The sequence below is a fragment of the Ranitomeya variabilis genome, chromosome 1 (genome assembly GCF_051348905.1).
Source record: "Ranitomeya variabilis isolate aRanVar5 chromosome 1, aRanVar5.hap1, whole genome shotgun sequence".
NCBI classification, from domain to species: domain Eukaryota; kingdom Metazoa; phylum Chordata; class Amphibia; order Anura; family Dendrobatidae; genus Ranitomeya; species Ranitomeya variabilis.
The window spans coordinates 1,135,297,526-1,135,323,472 of record NC_135232.1 but is presented as its reverse complement, the minus strand read 5'-3'; the positions used below and the strand labels follow the sequence as shown (position 1 = coordinate 1,135,323,472).

Genomic DNA, 25,947 nt, shown 5'->3' with positions numbered 1-25,947 from the left:
GGTATCGGTATCGAAACAACATTAATGTGTAAAAGAAAGAATTAAAATAAAAAATATTGCTATACTCACCTCTCCGACGCAGCCTGGACCTCACCGAGGGAACCGGCAGCGTTGTTTGCTTAAAATGCGCGCTTTTCCTTCCTTCCGTGACGTCACGGCTTCTGATTGGTCGCGTGCCGCCCATGTGGCCGCGACGCGACCAATCACAGCAAGCCGTGACGTAATTTTAAAATACTGAATGCCTAGAAGGACCTGAAAATTACGTCACGGCTTGCTGTGATTGGTCGCGTCGCGGCCACATGGGCGGCACGCGACCAATCAGAAGCCGTGACGTCACGGAAGGAAGGAAAAGCGCGCATTTTAAGCAAACAACGCTGCCGGTTCCCTCGGTGAGGTGAGTATAGCAATATTTTTTATTTTAATTCTTTATTTTACACATTAATATGGTTCCCAGGGCCTGAAGGAGAGTTTTCTCTCCTTCAGACCCTGGGAACCATCAGGGATACCGTCCGATACTTGAGTCCCATTGACTTGTATTGGTATCGGGTATCGGTATCGGATTAGATCCGATACTTTGCCGGTATCGGCCGATACTTTCCGATACCGATACTTTCAAGTATCGGACGGTATCGCTCAACACTAGTAATAATAGTGCAGAGTAGGAGGCTTCTTACAGAAAAACTAACAGGTCTGTGAGATCCAGAATTCTCGCTGATTGGTCGGTGATCAAATACTTATTTCATGCAATAAAATGCAACTTAATTGTGTAAATATTATACAATGTGATTTTCTGGTTTCTATTTTTAGACTCTGTCTGTCACAGGTGAAGTGTACCTATGATAAAAATGACAGACATCTCCATTCTTTGTAGATGGGAAAACTTTAAAAAATCAGCAGTGTATCAAATACTTATTTTCCCCACTGTATGTACAGCAGCCCCAGTGTATCCTATGTGAAGAATACAGCAGTGTCAGTGAATCCTGTGTGATATATTTACAGTCTCTGTGACTTCTATGTGATGTATTTGCAGCAGATTCTCAATGTCTCCTCTGTTATGCATACACAGGAGAATCTCAGTGTGTCCTGAGATGCAGCTTCAGCCTGTATCCTCGCCTCCTGCTGGTGATAAGTTTCTCCTGCCAGTTCATAGTGTTGTGAATCTGCATCTCACCAATATACACTTTAGATTTGGCACGCAGCACTTACCTGCTAAATTGCTGCTCTCTTATATTATGTTTTATACAGTAGATATAAAATATATCCTTAAATATATATTGTATTACATTGTTTTAAAGCTAGCATAGATGGGCTTTGTATGTGCTGTAATGACCGGAGTATCAGTGCTTATTGCAACCTCGGTGTCTTCCTGTACTCACTTCCTACACCACTTTATTTTAGATGGAAAACAATTCTCGACAATGGCAAAGCCTCCCTCACTCTGCGCGGCAATTACTAATCTAATTACCAGATACAACAATACAATTTTATTTGGTTTCAGCTTGTAATACAGCAGCTTTATACGGTCAGAGAGACGGAGCATCTGTCAGTAATGCGGTAAAGCATTTACTTCGCAATTAGTAACACTTTCCTATCCAGGAACAGTATCATAGAGCAGGAGCTGTGCAGAGAACAAGACCAGACCTCCGGGTAACGCATTTAGGCTGAGGAGGAAGCCCCCTCTGCCACTCGGATTATACAAGTAAGTGATTTAATATATTGGGTCGCATAGTAATCTTTCACGTTGGGAACTTTTGGGGCTTTTTTCAAACTTTTTTCAATCCTCCTTAGATTAGGTTCATATATCATAAATGAAATGTCATAAATAAAATGATAAATATGAGAGGTGTAGCTAGATAAACTGCATGGGCATGAAGTGTGGCTGGTGGAGACCCCCAAGGTCCCCATCGTGTAGTGTAGAAAAGCCTTAGTCTGTCACCTTCCATGACTAGTAGTTGGAAGTGATAGGCTTTAGGACACACGTACAATGACCCATCGAAGGCCAACCATGGGGCACCGAATTTGACAAATGGTGCAATATTATGGACTGGCTGGTGGGAATTTTTAGACCTTCACGACGGGAGGGAGTATTTTACATCTTTTCGTTCCATTGCTAAACCCATCTTTAACACCAAGGAGAACTTGAACCAGGGTAGATATTGGTGTAAAACGATATTGTTGCTATTGGTGTAAAACGATATTGTTGGGTTCCATGTCAAAACCATTAAAATAGTAGACAGAGTAGATACATTACCTTGTAAGACTTGTGTTACTATGATTTTTTCTAGTATTGTACTTTGACTCTTGATGTGACCCACTTGGCTTGACATCTATCCTGCGCTCCTCTCAACTGTGTTACCCTTCTACCTTCTCCGACCCTTGGCCTAACCACGAACACTTAGGCCTTAAGTTCTGCTACTGCAACTGTAATGAAGTCCACCCAGTGTGGCCAGGAGATGTGGACCAACTTGGTGATAACGGATTTGGTTTAGGGCTGAAGGAACGTTGAGCTCTATACTCTTTATGTCCATGAGATGGAATGGACTTTCCCAAAGGTCTCCATTAGAACCAACGGGTAGCAAGTAAATGGAAAAAAAAACTACACTGTGGTGCAAAGGCTTGGGCAGTGCACAGGGAAAATGCATGCCAAACCAATGCCAAATTGAACAGGAATAACATAACCAAAAGAACAAGAACCGAATATAGCTTATTTCCTATAGCCAAAGATGACGGCGATAACTGTACACTGTAACTCAGGCAGAGTAGTGTTATACAAGAGGACATTGGTCAGTAGGGATTGGTGGAATAATGGCAACCATTATTGGTAACCATATCTTTTATGGTTCATTTTCATCCTTGTTTGACTTTATCCATGGAAGCCAGACCAGATCAAGGCATTTAGGACTAGATGAGTATCTCAAAGCTCTCCCAATCCTTAGTAACATTGGTGATTTGATGAATCTGTGCTGTCCAGTTAGTTCTTTTCCTAAGTATTGTAGGAATCATATCATTAGACATGTTGACATAAGAACCAAGCTCTTTATTAGCAGAAGTAAACATGTATACATTTCACAATATTAACTTTCTATGAGCCTATGAGATCTGTTCCTTAAAATTGTAATCCCGCCTCTGAGGAACGTCGAGCTTTAATAATGTCTAATTTTTTTGATCACCGACAATTAACGCGCTTTCATGTTTAAGTCATTTTCCATCACCCCATGAATTTATACAAGGTCCATAGAGCTGATACAATGTTTTATCGATGTCACCTGAGATTGCGAGAGTGCCACAATTAGATGAAGGTACACACCAATTTCACCGTCATTTCCAGAGAAGGGCTTGACTATTAGACGTCTCATTAAATGCCGATGGATGTGTCAGCGGTGTAATGGGTTATGACTAGAAAATTTATGAGGTGATGTCAATAGATCTGAAATCTCACTTGACAAAGAGTGAAGACTTGTTAACGTGGAGCTGACATTTTACGTCAAGGTTTTGTTTGAAGAATCAAATTGGTCAAATCTCTAAAAGATTAAATAGACGGCAACTATTGATCCTTATAAAAGGAGCTGTCATTGGAGGACAATCTGACATCTGATCTTCTAAAATCACGATTTTCAGGTTCCCGCTTGCACAAATTCGCGATATGAGGTGACAGATATCTCTCACATGAGTGACATGACGGAATGGCTGTCATGTATTCATTACTAAATACGCAGTTTCCAATTTCTCAAAATACAAAAGTAAAACCCTGACAGGATGCCATTGACATAGCAACGACTGAATGAACACCTATAGTATAAACGACTCTTGGATGAATATCGCAAAAACAATTTTTTATTCCAAGCCGATCATCTCAAGTGAATTATTTGGGACATGTCAAGCCCATAGCAAAGGTAAGAAAGCAATCATGATCTTCAAACTAGTGATGGTGTTGGAAGTTCTTCCATATCACAGAAGAACCATGAAATTAACTATGGATGCATATTTTTTTTATGAGGTGACATAACCCAATGATAACTGCTTTCTCGTACTCACAACTGAGTGAGTGCCACAAGGCCAACAGTCATTATTGACCAATTTTTAGGCAATACTCAAGTTTCGGAAGCAGATACACTGAGTGGCCACTCTTTTAGAGACACCTGCCCTTCATGATTGATGCTTTTCTGTAGGGAAATTAGACATGTGAACCCAGAGTGCAGCGTAACATCAAGTGATCAATTTTCATTGGATCATTTTCAGGGTAAAAACACATAAGAATGGAAAAATCAAGGGATCTGGGCAACATCGAATGACACTGGTCTAGGGCAGGGCCAGGATTATCATAAATTTCCAACCTCGTGAAGATTTCTCAAGCCGTGGTGTAAAGAGTATATCCAGAAAGGAAAAACAACCAGAGAAAGGGGATTCTCTGGACGGAAACAACTCATCAATGAAAAGGGTCAGGGAAGAATGTGAAGAATGGCTTTGATGAACATTTATGGGCACGGATAGGCAATAACTGCGGACAGCCAGGTTCATCCTTTCTAACGGAAACGTAAAGGAAAGACTGTATTGTGCAAACTAGCGCAAAAACTGAAGGATTCACCAATGGAATCCAGGCTGCACCTTACTGGTGGGAGGTCAGAATTTGGAGAATAATTAGTTCTATGAATGGTTAACCCATTACTGACAGGGAGAGGGAGTAATGGTGGAGGAATGGGTTCTCAGCATACCCTGGATCCTCTGATACCTGTGGATGGATGACCCCTTCCTGTAAGGCTAGTGGAAGTGAAGTGATGGTGAGGTAAGGTTTTCTTGGCACAACTTGGCTCCTACGATACCTGTGGTTGGATGACCCTTTACTGACAGGGAGATGGAGTAATGGTGGAGGAATGTGTTCTTGGTGTACCGTGGATCCTCCGACACATGTCTGGTTAGTGGAAATGAAGTGATGGTCAGGAAAGGAATCAATGTTGCACCTTGCAGGTGAGATGTCAGAATTTGGAGAATGGACTCTTTCTGTCAAATGTTTTCAGTTCTGTGAATGGTTGACTCATTCCTGACTGGGAGCTGGAGTAATGGTGGAGGAATGGGTTCTTGGCTCACCCTGGATACTCTGATTCCTGGGGATGGATGACCCATCCCATTGGGCTCTTGGAGTAGTGGTGTGGGGAATGTTTTCTTGGCACACCCTGGCTCCTCTGATCCCTGTGGATGGATGACCCATCCCAATGGGCTGTTGGAGTAGTGGTGTGGAGAATGTTTTCTTGGCACACCTTGGCTCCTCTGATCCCTGTGGATGGATGACCCATCCCAATGGGCTGTTGGAATAGTGGTTTGGGAAATGTTTTCTTGGCACACCCTGGCTCCTCTGATACCTGTGGATGGATGACCCATCCCAATGGGCTGTTGGAGTAGTGGTGTGGGAAATGTTTTCTTGGCACACCCTGGCTCCTCTGATCCCTGTGGATGGATGACCCATCCCAATGGGCTGTTGGAGTAGTGGTGTGGGGAATGTTTTCTTGGCACACCCTGGATACTCTGGTACCTGTGGATGGATGGCCCATCCCAATGGGCTGTTGGAGTAGTGGTGTGGGGAATGTTTTCTTGGCACACCCTGGCTCCTCTGATCCCTGTGGATGGATGACCCATCCCATTGGGCTGTTGGAGTAGTGGTGTGGGAAATGTTTTCTTGGCACACCCTGGCTCCTCTGATCCCTGTGGATGGATGACCCATCCCAATGGGCTGTTGGAGTAGTGGTGTGGGGAATGTTTTCTTGGCACACCTTGGCTCCTCTGATCCCTGTGGATTATTATTGGATAGTAGAGCTTATGGCTGACCAAGTATATCCCACCATGGCAGCGGTTTCCTATATGGCAGAAGAACAATTCACTATGCCAAAGGGCTGTATAGTCATGGATCATGGATTTTCCTTACGTTCTCGGCCTTTACAGTCCCCAGATCTTTATCCCAGAGTATCACTAGAGTTAGAAAGAGCTGTCCTGAGCCTGTCATACGTCCATCTGTTAGAAGCACGGTTATCCTCATGGGCGCCTATTCCTTCATTATCTAGTGCAACCTATGACATCATGAATGCAGATGTGAAGACCAAAGGAGGTCCAGTGCTCTACTAAACGGGGGTCTCAGATAAAGTGGCCATTCACTTTACATATCCACCAATCAAGTTTGCAATATATGTACAAGGCAATAACGACGACATACTAAACCTGGCTCTTAGGTTCAATCATACAATCCTTTTGCCTTAGAGGGACACAACACTTACCCCGTTACATATCTACTTCTTACACGCACTGTAAACTGTGAGGCTTTCGGGCTTTGTGGATGAAATACAGATAGTAACATGCAGCCAAGCTCTTTCCGCCTGCACGCAGCCATAACCAACCTTATTAGCATGACATGACCTTCAGATGCGGGAATGTTTGTATCTAATGACTTCAGGCATATTCTTCCTAACTTTTGCATTAATGCTACCTTGTTATCATCAGTTCTGCAAATAACTATGGACAACTTTTCTGTTATTTCACACTAAGGGCAGAAAGATTGGCCGTTGATGGTCTTAAGACCGTTCATTTATAGCTTTATTCTCAGAATTGTTTCTATAATCATAAGGTGAAATAATGCTATACACTATGATACATAGCAACTAATAATATTAAGAATGAAAATTATACAGTTTTTCATTTCAATCTCCCCAGATTTCAGAAGGTGAAGATTCTGAAGCAATTCTGTAAACTGTTCTGTGTCCAGCCATTAAACAAAGCAGCTCTCTCTTCCCCTCTCGCAGCAGTACGTAAAGCACCACCATAGTCCCAATCAAACCCGTATATACAGTATATATGTCACTTGAAAAGGACTGTTTAGATTGGCCAACAATTGGAAGACATGGTAAATCACAATTATCAGACGGTTTATACAGGCACACAAGCGCTCGACGAATAAGCAGGCGTAAAAATCATCGCAGCAAACCTTCCTGTGTAAACAGTGGATGGATTTTGTTGACTTTTATAAACAGGTCGTTAAAATGTAGTCACAGTGTATAACTGGAATGAAGCTGAAAATGTCCCGAAATGCTAGTCATTACCCCTCGCAAAACCTGCCGATATCATTGGGAGCAGCCGAAGGTCTAACATGAATGGAGACCTCCAAACTCTTCCCCCAACAGGTAATGTATGTGGCTAGATGTTGCAAATTTTTATTTTCAATGATTGATCTATTTGTTCTCCAAGACATAAGCCACTGATCGAGGACTCTAGAGGAGAATGAAGAGTCTGCAGGCAACAGAAGAGTCTGAAGGAGACTGAAGAGTCTGGAGGAGACAGAGGGGTCTGGACAAGAAAGAGAAGTCTGGAGGAGACAGAGGGGTCTGGAGGAGACAGAGGAGTCTGGGGGAGACAGGAGTCTGGAGGAGACAGATGAGCCTAGAGGAGACACAAAAGACTGGAGGAAGGAGACAGAGGAGTTTGGAGAAGACATAGGAATCTGGAAGAGACATAGGACTCTGGATGAGGCAGAGGGGTCTGGAGGAGACAGAGAGGTCTGGAGGAGACAGAGGAGTCTGGATGAGACTAGAGTCTGGAGGAGACAGAGGAGTCTGGAGGAGGCAGAGGAGTCTGGAGGAGACAGAGGGGTCAGGAGGAGACAGAGGGGTCTGGAGGAGATAGAGAGGTCTGGAGGAGACATAGGAATCTGGAGGAGACAGAGGAATCTAGAGGAAACACAGGAGTCTGGAGTAGACAGAGGAGTCTGGATGAGACTAAACAGTCTGGAGGAGACAGAGGGGTCTGGATGAGACTAAACAGTCTGGAGGAGACAGAGGGGTCTGGAGGAGACAGAGGGGTCTGGATGAGACTAAAGGAGTCTGGGGGAGACATAGGAGCCTGGAGGAGACAGAGGAGTCCAGAGGAGACAGAGGAGTCCGGAGGTGACAGAGGAGACTGGAGGAGACATAGGAGTCTGGAGGAGACAGAGGAGTCTGAATGAGACTGAAGAGTTTGAAGTAGACAGAGGAGGATGGAGGAGACATAGGGGTCTGGGTGAGATAAAATTGTATGGATGAGACAGAGGGGTCTGGAGAAGACATAGGAGTCTGGAGGAGACAGAGGGGTCTGGAGGAGACAGAGGAGTCTGGAGGAGACAGAGGGGCCTGGAGGAGACAGAGGGGCCTGGAGGAGACAGAGGGGTCTGAAGGAGACAGAGGGGTCTGAAGGAGACAGAGGGGTGTGGAGGGGACAGAGGGGTATGGAGGAGACAGAGGAGTGTGGAGGAGATAGAGTGGTCTGCAGGAGACAGAGGGGTCTAGAGAAGACAGAGGGGTCTGGAGGGGACAGAGGGGTCTTTAGGAGACAGAGTTGTCTGTCTCCTAAAGTTGAAAAGTCTGGTTGAAGAGTCTGAAGAACACAGAGGAGTCTGGACAAGATAGAGAAGTCTGGAGGAGACAAAATCGTCTGGAGAAGAGGGTTCAGGAGGAGACAGTGAGGTCTGGAGGAGACAGAGTGGTCTGCAGGAGACAGAAGGGTCTGGAGGAGACAAAGGGTTCTGTAGGAAACAGAGGGGCCTGGAGGAGACAGAGGAGTCTGGAGGAGACAAAGGAGTGTGGAGGAGACAGAGTGGTCTTCAGGAGACAGGGGTCTAGAGGAGACAGAGTGGTCTGCAGGAGACAGAGGGGTCTGGAGGAGACAGAGGGGACTTTAGGAGACAGAGTGGTCTGGAGGAGGTTGAAGAGTCTGAAGGACACAGAGGAGTCTGGACAAGATAGAGAGGTCTGGAGGAGACAGAATCCTCTGGTGGAGACAGGAATCTAGAGGAAACACAGGAGTCTGGAGGAGACAGAGGAGTCTGGATGAGACTAAAGAGTCTGGAGAAGACAGAGGGGTCTGGAGGAGATAGAGGATTCTGGAGGAGACAGAGGAGTCCGGAGGAGACAGAGAGTTCTGGCGGAGACAGAGGATTCTGGAGAAGATAGAGGAGTCTGGAGGAGACAGAGGGGTTTGGAGGAGACAGATGGGTCTGGAGGAGATAGAGGGTTCTGCAGGAGATGGAGTAGTCTGGAGGCGACAGAGGAGTCTGGAGGCGACAGAGGAGTCCGGAGGAGACACAGGAGTCTGGAGGAGACAGATGGGTCTGGAGGAGACAGAGGAGTTTGGCAGCTTATCTCTCATAGATAACACAGGAGTGGTTACCCGAGCTGAGTGTTCCTGTGTATGAGGGACGGTCGTTCAGGCCCTCTCCTATCTAGTATGTATGGGGGGCTTTAGGCCGTTAGTTGTAGCTAGGGCAGAAATAGTGTTTTTCGCAGTGATATATATGGGGCAGAGTTGTTTGTTGGTGCCCCCTTTTGTACTCAGCCCCCTTTGTACTCAGCCCCCTGTATCGGGGTGCACTGTCACCTGTGTCCTCCTTTCAGCTGTGAATAATCTTTAGTTTCTGTGTTCTGTCTACAGAATAAAAGCCGGCGCTGAACAGAACCCAGAATCGCCGGTGTGAATACATTTGCATCCTCTTTTGAAGCCCAAGGATCCTTCCTAAGTAACGCGTTGTATCGCAGCCATCATCCTCACTAGCTGCCAGCAATGAAGCTATAAAAGAAGCCCTGAATGCAGAGTATTGATCTGACAGGTGTGACGTCCTCCGGCACAATGCGGGAAGGTCTTCCCTAGGTCACGCAGTGAGGAGTCGCCTACGTGGCGGCACAATATGCGGCCTCCATGGCGGACACGCTTATTCATCATCAGTCTATTTGTACCGGTACAGAACAATGGTCGTTGTGAGAACAAGTGCAAGTGATACTGCGAGGACTACCTGAGCCGATCTGTAGATATACTATGAGAACAAAGTGCTGGAGGGTGGGAGGCAGCACTCGCACCTGGGGGGTCCAAAGACCACACGAAGGATAACAGTCATGTCCATTTACACAAAGCCTATAGAAAAGCATAATCTTGCAGCCCTCGTGCCATTGCATTCTGCCAGCACTATGGGTGCTGGAACTTCCTTCCCGAACTTTCTTTGGTCTTTAATAATAATCTTTATTTTTATATTTCACTAACATATTCCGCAGCGCTTTACAGGTTGCACACATTATCGTCTTTATTTAATTGCTTGTTGGCAACTGCAAACCCATCTTGAGGTTTCCAGTATTTACGGAGGCTCTGGTGATAACCTTTTACCTATAATTTGTAAACATATATACACTACACAGAGGCGAGAGCGAATCTTCCATATGCATGTATTCACGAGCGCAAGACAGCCCCTCAGGCCACCCTTAAAAATACCTTCCCCAAAATCCACTTCTGGCAACCCAGTGAGCGAGCGCTGCTCCGGAGAACTGCCTTCTGCATCCTCCATCTCCTTATGAATCAGTGTTAACCTTTTTTGTGCTGCAAATTTATGCACATTGCCGAAGCTAAATACAAAATGCTAAAAAAAAAAACAAGAAAAAAATATTAAAAAAAATATCAGATTAATGTATTCGCTGCCAGACAGGTGTCCTCACAGCAAATCTTTATTTGCACCTTTTAAATTATTCCTGTTGATTAACACATTTGAAAGATTTGAGATATATCTATATATTTTTTTTAAATGTTATTTTTTATTTTATTTTTTATTTAATTGAATGCATATAGGCTGAAACCTATATCTTTATCTGGAAAGGTGGCTGCTTATCTGCGCTTTCCAGGTTGCCTTGCTGAATTAGTAACTCGCCTGATTACCCCGCCAGGGAAGGCGCTATGGTGCTATTATAAATGTCACAGGAGACGGACGAGGATGGAGCGCGGACGGCCCCGGAGTCTCTTGACAGCAGCCAGATGGAAAGTAGTGCGGAATAATGATAAACCTATAGATTGGTGTGCGGCGCGCGTCGGTGCCTCCATTCACGACACATGTCGCAGAGATTACACCCTAATGCACTACAGAGATAATAGGTTTGCAGAAAGAAGTCATTATACTTTCTATTCACCGCGTCCTTCCATGGAAAACTCTTAACCATCATTATAACTACTAATTTTTCCTCCCCTCTATGAGTACAGCGAACGCGCGTCGCCTCCCAGATGCAAGACATTGATTTCCCTATTCACTCCAAACAATTGCAATTTTTTTGTTCTTAAAAAAGATACAATTCGTTAAATAAGATCCATAAAGAAAAAACCTTTTGTCTTTTGTCTGTTGCTGCTCGCTGAGACTTCGGAGGCCGTTTTTCTTCGGTTGCTCCTTTGGCCGCTGCTTGAAGCTGTAAAAAAACAAAAAAGAATAATATTTAGCAAAGCTACCTTTTTTTTTTACGAAGGGTCAGTTAGCTAATAATATGGATTGAAGCAGTGTAATTGTTGTCATCAGTGATACAAAAAAAAAAAATCATTTTTTTCTTTTTGCAAAAAAAAAGAAGGGAGGAAAACAAGAGTGCGGTCTTTATGTGACGAGACAAAGTGCTATTTGCAACCCAGCAGCACATTCAGGTATTGTATGGAGCTAAACGTATGGTTCCAGCGCTGAAAAGGATAAAATGCAGCTGAAATGTATATACTTTTGTCATTCGGCACTGCAGGGTTATATAGAAGCGCGCGCAGCGGGTCAGAAGTACAATGAGCCGCCGGACTGAAATACTCAGCACGGAGCACAGACGTATTCAATAAAATCACACATTTACATTTATGGCGATTAATTAAAATCGGGACGTGGACCGCATGGCCGAAGAGACAAGGTTTCTTGTGTTCACATATTAAAAAAAGTACAGATGAGCAATGTTTGTTCAGTCGCGTGTGTGTGTTCTGCGACTGTGAAGACAAAACAGAACTCAGGAATTGATACTTTGTCTCTCGTCATAAAACGGGAAACAAAACGCAATGCGTATCAAAACTCCGGCCAAAAAATGATGCGGGTGCTGGAAGTAAAATCCGGAAAAATTGGGGCAGCTTGAGAGAAGTTTTGTAGTAACGCGCAGGGAAAAAGGACGGAGAGGATTGGTAAGGAAGCCATTGTGGACGAGTGACTATAGGAAAGCAATGAGCGAAGGAAAGGAAGTAAAATCCAGAAAAAAGGGGCAGGAGAAAAGGGTAACAAAGCAATGCGGGGTGGCACAGTGGTTAGAACTGCAGCCTGGCAGCGCTGGGGTCTTGGGTTCAAATCCCACCAAGGACGACAGTTTGTATGTTCTCCCCGAGTTTGCGTAGGTTTCCTCCCACATTCCAAAGACATACTGATAGGGAATGTAGATTGTGAGCCCCAATGGGGACAGCGATGATAATGTGTGTAAAACGCTGTGGAATTAATGGCGCTATATAAGCAAAGGTAACAGGGCAGAGGTAACAGGGCCATACAGGGCAGAGGTAACAGGGCCATACAGGGCAGAGGTAACAGGGCCATACAGGGCAGAGGTAACAGGACCATACAGGGCAGAGATAACAGGACCATACAAGGCAGAGGTAACAGGACCATACAGGGCCGAGGTAACAGACAGGGCAGAGGTAACAGGGCCATACAGGGCAGAGGTAACAGACAGGGCAGAGGTAACAGGGCCATACAGGGCAGAGGTAACAGGACCATACAGGGCAGAGGTAACAGGACCATACAGGACAGAGGTAACAGGACCAAAAAGAGGCAGAGATAACAGGGCCATACAGGACAGAGGTAACAGGACCATACAGGACAGAGGTAACAGGGCCATACAGGACAGAGGTAACAGGACCATACAGGACAGAGGTAACAGGACCATACAGGGCAGAGGTAACAGGACCAAAAAGAGGCAGAGATAACAGGGCCATACAGGACAGAGGTAACAGGACCATACAGGACAGAGGTAACAGGACCATACAGGACAGAGGTAACAGGGCTATACAGGACAGAGGTAACAGGGCCATACAGGGCAGAGGTAACAGGACCATACAGGACAGAGGTAACAGGGCCATACAGGGCAGAGGTAACAGGACCATACAGGGCAGAGGTAACAGGACCAAAAAGAGGCAGAGATAACAGGACCATACAGGACAGAGGTAACAGGGCCATACAGGACAGAGGTAACAGGGCCATACAGGACAGAGGTAACAGGACCATACAGGACAGAGGTAACACGGCCATACAGGGCAGAGGTAACAGGACCATACAGGACAGAGGTAACAGGGCCATACAGGGCTGAGGTAACAGGACCAAAAAGAGGCAGAGGTAACAGGACCATATAGGACAGAGGTAACAGGGCCATACAGGACAGAGGTAACAGGACCAAAAAGAGGCAGAGATAACAGGACCATACAGGACAGAGGTAACAGGGCCATACAGGACAGAGGTAACAGGACCATACAGGACAGAGGTAACAGGACCATACAGGACAGAGGTAACAGGGCCATACAGGGCAGAGGTAACAGGACCATACAGGACAGAGGTAACAGGGCCATACAGGGCTGAGGTAACAGGACCAAAAAGAGGCAGAGGTAACAGGACCATATAGGACAGAGGTAACAGGACCATACAGGACAGAGGTAACAGGGCCATACAGGGCAGAGGTAACAGGGCCATACAGGGCAGAGGTAACAGGATCATGCAGGGCGGAGGTAACAGGGCCATACAGGGCAGAGGTAACAGGATCATGCAGGGCAGAGGTAACAGGGCCATACAGGACAGAGGTAACAGAGCCATACAGGGCAGAGGAAACAGGATCATGCAGGGCGGAGGTAACAGGGCCATACAGGGCAGAGGTAACAGGATCATGCAGGGCAGAGGTAACAGGGCCATACAGGACAGAGGTAACAGAGCCATACAGGGCAGAGGAAACAGGATCATGCAGGGCGGAGGTAACAGGGCCATACAGGGCAGAGGTAACAGGGCCATACAGGGCAGAGGTAACAGGGCCATACAGGGCAGAGGTAACAGGACCATACAGGGCAGAGGTCACAGGACCATACAGGGCAGAGGTCACAGGATCATACAGGGCAGAGGTAACAGGACCATACATGGCAGAGGTAACAGGACCATACAGGGCAGAGGTAACAGGGCCATACAGGACAGAGGTAACAGGACCATACAGGGCAGAGGTAACAGGACCATACAGGGCAGAGGTAACAGGACCATACAGGGCAGAGGTAACAGGACCACACAGGGCAGAGGTAACAGGACCACACAGGGCAGAGGTCACAGGACCACACAGGGCAGAGGTAACAGGACCATACAGGGCAGAGGTCACAGGACCATACAGGGCAGAGGTCACAGGATCATACAGGGCAGAGGTAACAGGACCATACATGGCAGAGGTAACAGGACCATACATGGCAGAGGTAACAGGGCCATACAGGACAGAGGTAACAGGACCATACAGGGCAGAGGTAACAGGACCATACAGGGCAGAGGTAACAGGACCATACAGGGCAGAGGTAACAGGGCCATACAGGACAGAGGTAACAGGACCATACAGGGCAGAGGTAACAGGACCATACAGGGCAGAGGTAACAGGACCACACAGGGCAGAGGTAACAGGACCACACAGGGCAGAGGTCACAGGACCACACAGGGCAGAGGTCACAGGATCATACAGGGCAGAGGTAACAGGACCATACATGGCAGAGGTAACAGGACCATACATGGCAGAGGTAACAGGGCCATACAGGACAGAGGTAACAGGACCATACAGGGCAGAGGTAACAGGACCATACAGGGCAGAGGTAACAGGACCATACAGGGCAGAGGTAACAGGACCACACAGGGCAGAGGTAACAGGACCACACAGGGCAGAGGTAACAGGACCATACATGGCAGAGGTAACAGGGCCATACAGGACAGAGGTAACAGGGCCATACAGGACAGAGGTAACAGGACCATACAGGGCAGAGGTAACAGGACCATACAGGGCAGAGGTAACAGGACCATACAGGGCAGAGGTAACAGGACCATACAGGGCAGAGGTCACAGGACCATACAGGGCAGAGGTAACAGGATCATACATGGCAGAGGTAACAGGACCATACAGGACAGAGGTAACAGGACCATACAGGGCAGAGGTAACAGGACCATACAGGGCAGAGGTAACAGGACCATACAGGGCAGAGGTAACAGGACCATACAGGGCAGAGGTAACAGGACCATACAGGGCAGAGGTAACAGGACCATACAGGGCAGAGGTAACAGGACCATACAGGGCAGAGGTCACAGGATCATACAGGGCAGAGGTAACAGGATCATACAGGGCAGAGGTAACAGGGCCATACAGGGCAGAGGTAACAGGGCCATACAGGGCAGAGGTAACAGGACCATACAGGGCAGAGGTAACAGGACCATACAGGGCAGAGGTAACAGGACCATACAGGGCAGAGGTAACAGGACCATACAGGGCAGAGGTAACAGGACCATACAGGGCAGAGGTAACAGGGCCATACAGAGCTCAGCTAACAGGACCATACAGGGCAGAGGTAACAGGACCATACAGGGCAGAGGTAACAGGACAGAGGTAACAGAACCATACAGGACAGAGGTAACAGAACCATACAGGACAGAGGTAACAGGACCATACAGGACAGAGGTAACAGAACCATACAGGACAGAGGTAACAGGACCATACAGGGCGGAGGTAACAGGACCATACAGGGCAGAGGTAACAGGGCCATACAGGGAAGAGGTTACAGGGCAGAGATAACAGGACCATACAGGGCAGAGGTAACAGGGCCATACAGGGCAGAGGTAACAGGACCATGCAAGGCAGAGGTAGCAGGACTATGCAGGGCAGAGGTAACAGGGCCATACAGGGCAGAGTTAACAGGACCATACAGGGCAGAGGTAACAGGGCCATACAGGCAGAAGTAACAGGACGGGGCGTTTGCCATCAATAACCTATGGAGTCTGCATCCTCGCCTCATGGGGGCAGTGATGGGGAAGTGACCAGTATTCCTAGGGCTCCAGACGCCCCCATATGTGCCCATACATCTCTGTATGCGCAGCCCTTGAGCTGTGATTTTGGCAGCGAGTCCTGGCCGGCGCGGATCACCTTGTTGGGTTATATATGGCCTCCTCGCTTAATAACCACAAACCGCGATTCTCCTCTGACGACGACTAAGCTGAAAGCCTCTGTCTGATATTGGAGTCACATCTCAGCTTCCCACAAATGTGACTTTCAGGCATGGCCGCTGCTGCCGCTCGCCTCCTCTCTATGCTCCATATAGTTTAGCTCCTGGTTTATGATTCCTCTTAGTCAACATGTCAGAGATAGGAGGACGGACGCATTACCGGCATTGATTGCCTTTCTGCAGATTCTTCCTAAAATTACCCTGCCCCAGCTGTTCCCGGTGCGGCCGGTGTACAATTTCACCGTCGTATGTTCAATAGGCAAAAGCAAAGGCCTTGGGTGTCAGTTTCCGATGACCTCTCTCTGCCTCTCATTACCGAGCAGCTCCCATTTTTTCGGCAGATTTTTCCAAGATTGAACTTGATGGACCTAGGTCTTTATTCAGCCTAGGTAACTATGTCATTGGGGGAATTTACAGGATTAGATTTGCATGGACTCAAAACGGCGAACGCGGTTCATGAATTTTGCAAAGTAAAAAATTGTCTTAAATTTTCTCTTTAACCTTTTTTTGTGTCACAAAGATATGAAGACAAAGATGGGAGAGAGTCAAATATGCTGTCCCTAAAAATAATGCCAAATACACAGTATAACCAAAAATTGTGCAACTCAGAGTCCCTAAAAAAGTGCCGTATATACAGTATCCAAAATACAGTAGTTAATGCGCAATCCACAAGAAGAGTGTTGTACACACAGTCCTTAAGAAAGTGCCAAAAGCATCACAAAAATAATGCCAAATACACAATATGCCAAAATATTGGCACACATACAAAACAGTGGCAAACACAGACCCTATAAGCAGTGCCATGTACATAGTCTTCCCATATGCCGTAATAAAGAAGCAATCACTAAAAATAGTGCCGTACACACTGTCCTTAAAAATAACATCAAACATACAGTATTACCAAAAATAGTGCAAAACACAGACCCTAAAAAGGTGCTGCACACAGTCCTCATAGTGCCGCACACACTGCCATTAAAAATAGTGCCAAACATACAGTATTGCCAAAAACAGTGCAAAACACAGACCCTAAAAGTGCTGTAAACAATCCTCATAAATAATGCCGTACACACTGCCATTAAAAATAGTGCCAAACATACAGTATTATCAAAAACAGTGCAAAACACAGTCCCTAAAAAAGTGCAGCAAACAATCCTCATAAATAATGCCGTACACACTGCCTTTAAAAATAATACCAAACATACAGCATTACCAAAAACAGTGCAAAACACAGTCCCTAAAAAAGTGCTGTACACAATCCTCATAGTGCCGCACACACTGCCATTAAAAATAGTGCCAAAAACAGTGCAAAACATAGTCCCTTAAAAAGTGCTGTAAACAATCCTCATAAATAATGCCGTACACACTGCTATTAAAAATAGTGTCAAACATACAGTATTACCAAAAACAGTGCAAAACACAGCCCCTAAAAGTGCTGTAAACAATCCTCATAAATAATGCCGTACACACTGCCATTAAAAATAATACCAAACATACAGTATTCCCCACAATAATGCTAAACACAGTGTTCCTAAAATAGTGACGAAAACAGTCCGAAATCGTGTCATACACATAGTAACCCCCAAAATGATATTCCCAAATATAGTGTTAAACACACAATCCTCATGTATAGTGCCGTACACACTGCCCCAAACTAAAGGAGCAACATTTTTGCGCAATTTTTGTTTTACGATATTTCAAGGTAATTTACGCCAGAATTAAACTGCTGTAACACTTAGGTGAATCAGCCCACTGCAGAAAGATGCTGCTGATGGCAACTGTGTTTTGTCACCCTCCGACATGTTCTGTGGTGGTCCACGGACTATGTGCACTAGCCCTCCCAGCAGGGTCGGACTGGGGCACCGGGACACCGGAGAATCCTCCGGTGGGCCCGCCCCCAGCCCCTGCCTCCCAGGTACTCATCATCCAACCTTACAAGTAGTTGGACATCAGTGTACTCAGTCTCTTCCACTTTTGGATCAGGGGCAGGTGGATGGGCCACAGAACCACAGCCAGTGGAGTCATCAAAAAGCAGAAAGGGCTGCTGCATGACCTGGGCTCAGACTGCTTGGCTGCATTGCAAGGGGCTGAGGTGGAAGCCAGGTGACCATGGTCCTGAGGTGCCAACTCGGCAGGACCTGGAGGACAATCTCACCCATCCAATCTAACACTGCCTCATCATGGTCTGATCTCACTATTCGTGTAGCGGTTCTCGGCCCTACGAATGGACGCAGAAGGTCCTGTCACCTGCGTGCTCCAGAGGAAGGTGTTTCATTTGTTCACATTGCAGGCACATGATGACCATGTCCTCTCCCTGCAGCAGCTACACCACCACTACCAGCAGCAGCTACATCACCAGCACCATGGCCATGTCCATGTTCCCTATTTGAAGCTCTCCTCATTTTTGGAAGTGGTTTTTAGGCACACTACTTGCACAGAGATGGTGACAGAGTAGAATTGTTTTTAGGCACAATACTCTAAAAGAGATGGTTGCAGAGGATAAATATTTTTTAGGCACACTACTCGTACAGACATAGCGATAGAGTATAATTAGATTTTTAGGCATGGACGCAACTTTCACATGCACAGTGGATGAGTATTTTTATATTTTTAAGCCCACTAATCATACAGACATGGCTGCAGAGTACACAGAAGCTTTTTGGCACAGTACTCCCACAGGCAGGGGTGCAGAGTACACACAAAGGGTTTGTGGCACAGTACTGTCACAGTCAGTTTTTCAGAGTACATACAGAACTTTTTGGCACAGTAGTCCCACAGGCAGGGGTGCAGAGTACATACAGAGGCTTTTTGGCACAGTACTCCCACAGGCAGGGGTGCAGAGTACACACAGAAGCTTTTTGGCACAGTACTCCCACAGGCAGGGGTGCAGAGTACACACAGAAGCTTTTTGGCACAGTACTCCCACAGGCAGGGGTGCAGAGTACACACAGAGGCTTTTTGGCACAGTACTCCCACAGGCAGGGGTGCAGAGTACACACAGAAGCTTTTTGGCACAATACTCCCACAGAGACGCGTGAAAACGGCACACACAGAGAATTTTTTGTGGAGTACACACACACACAAGCCCTAATACTTTCCCTCGCTCCAGCTGCTTCTTTTACCTACAGTAATCAGAGCAGAATGGTGGTGGGACCCGTGATACAACATTTAAACAGGCCAGGTCACATGGTGCGCTGACCAATCACAGCCGTGCCAATACTTGGCCTGACTATGCTGGCTCCAGAAGTGTCAACAACCCAAAGGCTTGTTGATTGGCTGCACTGCAGCCTTTCAACAAACTTTATTCGGCATCCGAACCCGAACAGTAAACCGTACATCAGGTAAAAAGTCAGTGTGCGGAGTTCAGTAACGGAACCGAACCCTGAACTTTACAGTTGGGGTTCACTCATCACTATCTAAATCCTCTTCCGATTCGGCTGTTTGGTTGTTGCAAGAATTTTCCGTATAATCCGTAAAGTTGGTGTTTAAATGTAAAAACAGCAATGATTAAGACTCCGGTGATTCTCAGCAGAAAGGACGGTGTTCAGTGTCCTAGAAATCTATTACGAGGATCTGCTGAATCAGGCTCGTCATCCCAGCGGAGGGAATCTAGAAAACAGCAGCGACCCCACAGAATAGATTGTAGACTAAAACGGATTTTTGCTATTGACTTTCATTAAAAATGTTGCTCCGTTTTTGTTCTATAGTCAGTGTTGCACTGTCGATTGCGGTCTTTACTTGTCTTTTTCGGCTGATTTATGACCAGAGACCACATCAAAGTTGAATGTCCAGTGATGCCAAGAGCCTGTAAAAACCAAATGTGCAACATTTATAATTAAACCCAATAGCAAAAATGATTTTTAGCCAGAAATACATATATTTAAGCCCCAAAAAAGCCTAATTACATTTTTTTCCGCTTTTTTTTCTGAGCACAGCTGATATGAAAGAATCAGCATCCTTTCTGCATTTCCTTCGCTCCTTTGGACACGTGATTATATATGTTTGTGGGACATGTACATAAAATAAATCCTTGACTGGAGGGCACCGGTGGCCGGGTCTCTCTCCCACATGAATCCCTTATAGGGCCGGGGGATGGGCAAGAATAGGTTAAACGCGGCTTTGTACCAGGCGCCATTTGCAGCTTATGAGCGGCTTCCCGGACATGTAGCGAGTTATTATCACCCGGACCAGCTTGCTAGAAAATTTTTTTTTCCAATCCTCCCCCTGAAATTGCCGGCTAACGAAGGACTTTCATAACTTGTATCAGCGGCACAATATTGGAGGGAGGATTAAAAAGAGGTAATCACATTCTTTGTTTTATACCTTCAAGATGAAGAATAATCTCCTGGAAGATTCGTCTGCCCAATTCTATACTTTCGGAAAAGCAGATTTCTCATTTCCACATTTGCATACTTTGATGCGGTTATCAGAAATGTAGAATTACAGGCGCAGCGAGCGGGAGGCCCAGCGTCACCACAGACGTGAGGAATTGGCCGAGAAGGCGCCTACCATCGAGGCCGGCTGCTCCAAATCACCTTCCCTATGGCTTATGGAGAGAAAGCCGAGGAATGACCAGAGGGGCATGTGCACATGGGAAAGGCCAGAAAATGGGCCCTGGGTGACAATTAATGCGATTTTCACATTAAACATATAAAACATCATAAATGAATGCTTATATTTCCACAAAATTCCCAGACAATACCGCCATTCACTGCTCAAATAATGTCACCATACAGTATATATACCGTATATATATAATACAACCATATAGTGCCCACAAATACTGCCACCAAATGCTTAGATAGAACTGCCTTATGTAGTGTCCAAATAATACTATTTCACAATGCCAGTATATACATAATACAACCATACAGTGACCATATAATACTGCCAACAAATGCTTCAGTAGAACTGCCTTAAAGTGTCCAAAAAACTACTATACAACTACTACATAATGCCAGTATATAAATAATGGAAAAATACAATGACCATATAATACTGCCAACAAATGTTTAGATAGATCTGCCTTACAGTGTCCAAATAAAACTACTATACAACTACTACACAATGCGAGTATATAAATAATGCAACCATACAGTGACCATATAATACTGCCAACAAATGTTTAGATAGATCTACCTTACAGTGCCAAAATATAACTACTATACAATGCCACATAACACCTACATACAATATATAAACAATAAAACCATACAGTGACCATATAATACTGACAACAAATGCTTCAGTAGAAATGCCTTAAAGTGTCAAAAAAAACGACTATACTCGTACAACTACTACACAATGCCAGTATATAAATTATAAATAATGCAAAAATACAATGACCATATAATACTGCCAACAAATGTTTAGATAGATCTGCCTTACAGTGTCCAAATAAAACTACTATACAATGCCAAATAATACCTACATGCAATATATAAATAATACAACCACACAGTGACCATATAATACAGCTAATAAATGTTTAAATAGAATTGCCTTAGTGTGCAAATAAAACTGTATACAACTACTGCAGAATGGAGTATATAAATAATACAACCATATAGTGTCCACATATACTGTTCATATAATACTCCAAACAAACATTTAAATAAAACTGCCTTTTTGTGTCCAAATAATACTACTATACTATTACAATTGATACCTACACACACTATATAAATAATACAACCATATAGTGCCTGTCATGGCACTGTTGCAGGATATCCCGGGGCTAGGGTTTCCTTGCCAATCCCTAATGCTAGGGGTGCCCTAGCTATCCCTGCTCAACAGATTATTTCTGATGGTGAAGACATCGGGGCCTCGTGCCTTGCTGAGCTCCTAAACCAGCCATTATCTGTCCTCTTCCCCACCCAAGAAAGTGGGGAATTGTAGTGTATAAGAATACACAAACAAGACTAACAAGGGAAGGTGTACAGGGATAAATGAAAATACCAATCATACAAATATGCACTCACAAACAACAAAAGTAAGTAAAGGAAAAAAACAAATAGGAAAGATGAGGATATGCACACAGACAAATCACCAAGCAAGTCTTCTGAACAACACTCCATACATCTCCTCAAACAACCAACACCTCCAACTACAGAACCAGATAGTATGAAACTAACACTGGCAAGTATATATAGCAGAAGAGAGTGGCCAACACTGAACAGCTGAGACCATTAAAGCAGGAAAGCTCCAGGAGCTCTCAACTGGACAGATTAACATTTGCAATGCTAGCAGAAACTTGCACTGTTTATTATGATGGTGAAGTGCTTCAAATCGGTCCAGGAGTAGAAGAAATCAGACTGCGTGGTCTTCTGGCCCCTCTCCATCGTGGTAAAGCCGTGACAGTGCCCACATAATACTAATGTTTGAATAATACTGCTATACCATACCAAGTAATTCCTCCACCCAGAATGTTAATAATAGTACCATAAAGTGGCCACAAGCTTGTTCTGATTGGCTACTGTTTAGAAGCAGAAACTCACAAGAATCAGGGAACAGATCCCTACTCTACTTGTTTTACCCAAGTGAATGCAAACTAAACTGATAGCGAGAAAAAGAAGACTAGCAGGTATCTGCTGTGCAAAAGTCGAGGAGGTGGTCAGGATGGAGTTCCCCTTTAAGTATCCCTAGAATTTGATGTTGGGTTCCCTTTTAGACCCACTTTCTCCAGCGTTTCCAACCTGCTCTTATTCTTCAGCTCCGGTGAGCACAACAACGTGGCAGTAGACGATATAAGCCAACAATGCACTCGCAGTGTTACACGGGCCGGCGCCTCTGTCTGCTGCCAGTCTGCGTTAAAAGAACACAAACAGCTAAAAATTTAATAAGGTGCTATACATTTAATTATTGAGCACTCACAGCCCTCGGCAATCTCTCCCTCCAGACCACAAGACATAAAATATTCTTCACCGGTTTGACCTCAGGTTTGCAAATGCAGACTAAATGCCAGCGTAATATATGAAGCAAATAATAAAATGGAAGATAAGGGTCCTGGCAAACCCAACTCCACCGATCCAGCTCACTACACCTTCAAGGAGTCCTCGGGGACCGATTACAGTCCTGGATTTACAGATACAATACTGGGGCTTATTACTGCTCTCCCAGGGCTATAATCTCTAACAATCAATATGGAGAAGTACGGGGTACGGGAGGGTGGTACAACCCCTATGGAGGCGAAGCAATGAGCCCCAGCTCAGGGGGGACTAAATGAGCCACACATATGGGCCATTGGGCACCAACCTTCATAGATGCCATGTGCCAATGATGGATTGTCCCTTTGGCTAGAGGAGAGGGGCCACAATCACAACGTATCATCCAATCTACTTTTGGGATTGGGAAGGGGAACAATGAATCAAGGACATTTCTGAAAATGGGGCAAAGTTAACAAAACTGTCTAATTACTTAGACAGTCCTAAATTACAGCAAATGTATCAGTGTCTAATTTTAAGACTTTCTTAGGGCACATGGAGACGTCCGTGCAACATGGTCAGATAATGGACCTGCCATGGGACTCAGCTTCATATAATTCCACGTTCCGTTCAGGGGACCCCCGACCAGCCCATGTGTTGCGATCCGTGGTCTGACCATGTTGCATGGACGTCTCCATAAACCCTACGTCTAAGTTTCCACCACTTATTAGTTGGCTTTCTTTGTGTCGCATGTCCTCTTTCTCCACTAGCCAGGTCCCTTTTTAGCTTGGCCACGTAAACTAGTTGGACAAGTCGTAAAAAGTGTCTAAAACACATCCAAAATATGGTACACATGGCATCAGTCACAAAAGACAATTTTTTTTGTTTGCCCAAAATATGTCTGGTGCATTGAACTTGATAAATATTCCCTGATATCTTACTGGTAGAGATACCATAATGTACGATACATTCGATTCGACTGCCAGGACCACCAGTGATCCCAAATACAAGGGATCTGAGAACAGGTGGTCATGCAGGATCACACTCCATGACAGTCTATGGGAGATATATATGTTGCTATAAAAGAAGGATGATGGACGCCGGTCTCAGCAATCAGACGTTTCCACTATATCCTGCCGATACATCTTCAAGGTCAAAAAATGCCACTTTGTCATTTTGGATTGTCTGTCAGTCTTTGGAATGTGGGTGGAAACCGGAGAACCCGGAGGAAACCCACCAAACACGGGGAGAACATACAAACTCCTTGCAGATGTCGTCCTCGGTGGGATTTGAAGCCTGGTGCTAACCACTGAGGCACCGTGCTGCCCATAGACCGATGCATATTTGGATAAATAGATAATTTGATATTAGATTTAAAGTTGATGGATAGACTAAATATTAGCGCGAATCTTTTGAAATATGAATTCGACAACTTCAGGAAATTTTTCCAAAATTTTTTACTTGCAATGAATCAATCTAACGATATGTGTCTCCCAGGACTGCATCCAACTCCTTTCAAAGCTCTTTAAAGCAAGCACAGCCTAAGTAATGTCCAAGCGACCTCCGAATATATGGCTATGGGTAAACGGATGGTAACTAGAGATGATCGATTGGAATCATAGGAATTCCGCAGCTGCTAGACGGGAACCTAGCGAAACGCCTTGCTCCTTCTTGAATCTTCGGGACCTTGTCTAATTTGTAAGTCTGGCGTGATGTCGTCATTGCCTATAATGTTGCGTTAGGCCCACAGGTAGGATGCGGTTCGCAGGCCCACAGAATACTGATGTCACCGCGGGAAAAGTTTCTCGTGAATCCAATCAATAATTTCCAATTACCGTCTCTTTACCCATAGTCAAATATATGGAGGTCATTGAGACATTACTAGGGCTGTGATTGCATTAAGGAGCTTGATAGGAATTGGATACAGTCCTAGGAGACTTCAGAGTGCTCTAGACATCTTTTCAGGGCAGTTGGAATACTTTCAATCGATTTGACAAACATTAAATTTCTTGGAAAAATGATTTGCTCATAATAGTAACCGTTCTTCATTGCTTGCTGTCAAACACTATCTGTACAGTTTGTTCAGTTTTTGTTATGACTTTCTTCACCTATTTCTATTACTGAGCTCTGACGTCCTCCCAGAATTCAAATTCACCCCTAGAGTGGCCGCTGCATTCCGTGCCTCGGCTTTTATACTGGCTGCGATAGCCATTTATCATGCGATACGATAGTTGCAAGGCATTATGTGGAAACCTAATCTGTAATATACCATAAACATACAAATATCTATAAATGTGGCTGTTATCGACTGTACACAACCAGCTGCTCTAGATAATGCGGATATCACCGTGGTAGCAATCTGATGGGATTTGCTCAGTAAAGTGTTCCCGTCCTCAGTCTCCAGACATGAAGGGCTTTTAAGCATCGTCCTCCGTCTAAAGTATGTGTAAATTATGCTTGTAATCACAGCCGCTCTATGCGTTGCTTTCATTGACTTAACCGCGCGCTCGTTCTTTACACGGAAGGTCTGTATTAAAAAGCAATTAGAAAGTGAGTGTAATGTATGTGGCCATATATTCCGGGGAGATTCACGACACCACTGCTTTTATGATTTCACGTTATTCTGACCCTGAAAACCTTTTTGCAGCCATCAATTCCGCGCTTCAAAGAGCCACCTCTGGATTACAGGATGAATGGCCAGATGAGAAAATCAATGCAGGCAGAACACAGCAAGGTGGATGGCACTAATCTTCCCAATGTGACACCCGCCTGACCTCACCCGTCCTCTACGGAGCCCACACACGCTACTGGCATCTGTTTCCTGTGGCAGTTCCTCAGGTGCAGGCCCAAATTCATGGGGAGTCTCAGGTGGTCATTTAGTGGGTTCCTGCAGTGGAAGCCTGTCATTTGTAGTTCTACAACCTAATCAATGCATAATGAGAAGTTCTGCAACTTTCTATCATACTTTGTGTCCATATTACACATACAC

At 45.2% G+C, this 25,947-nt stretch overlaps 1 protein-coding gene across 1 annotated transcript in view; it reads right to left on the bottom strand.

Annotated features, from left to right (window-relative positions):
- The window catches only part of GFRA4 (GDNF family receptor alpha 4), a 500,869-nt gene that overhangs the window by 193,678 nt on the left and 281,244 nt on the right, over window positions 1-25,947 (bottom strand). Inside the window, exon 2 of the mRNA XM_077280305.1 lies at window positions 11,145-11,225. Within this exon, the coding sequence (XP_077136420.1) occupies window positions 11,145-11,225 (81 nt within the window). The remainder of the gene's footprint in view (window positions 1-11,144; window positions 11,226-25,947) is intronic.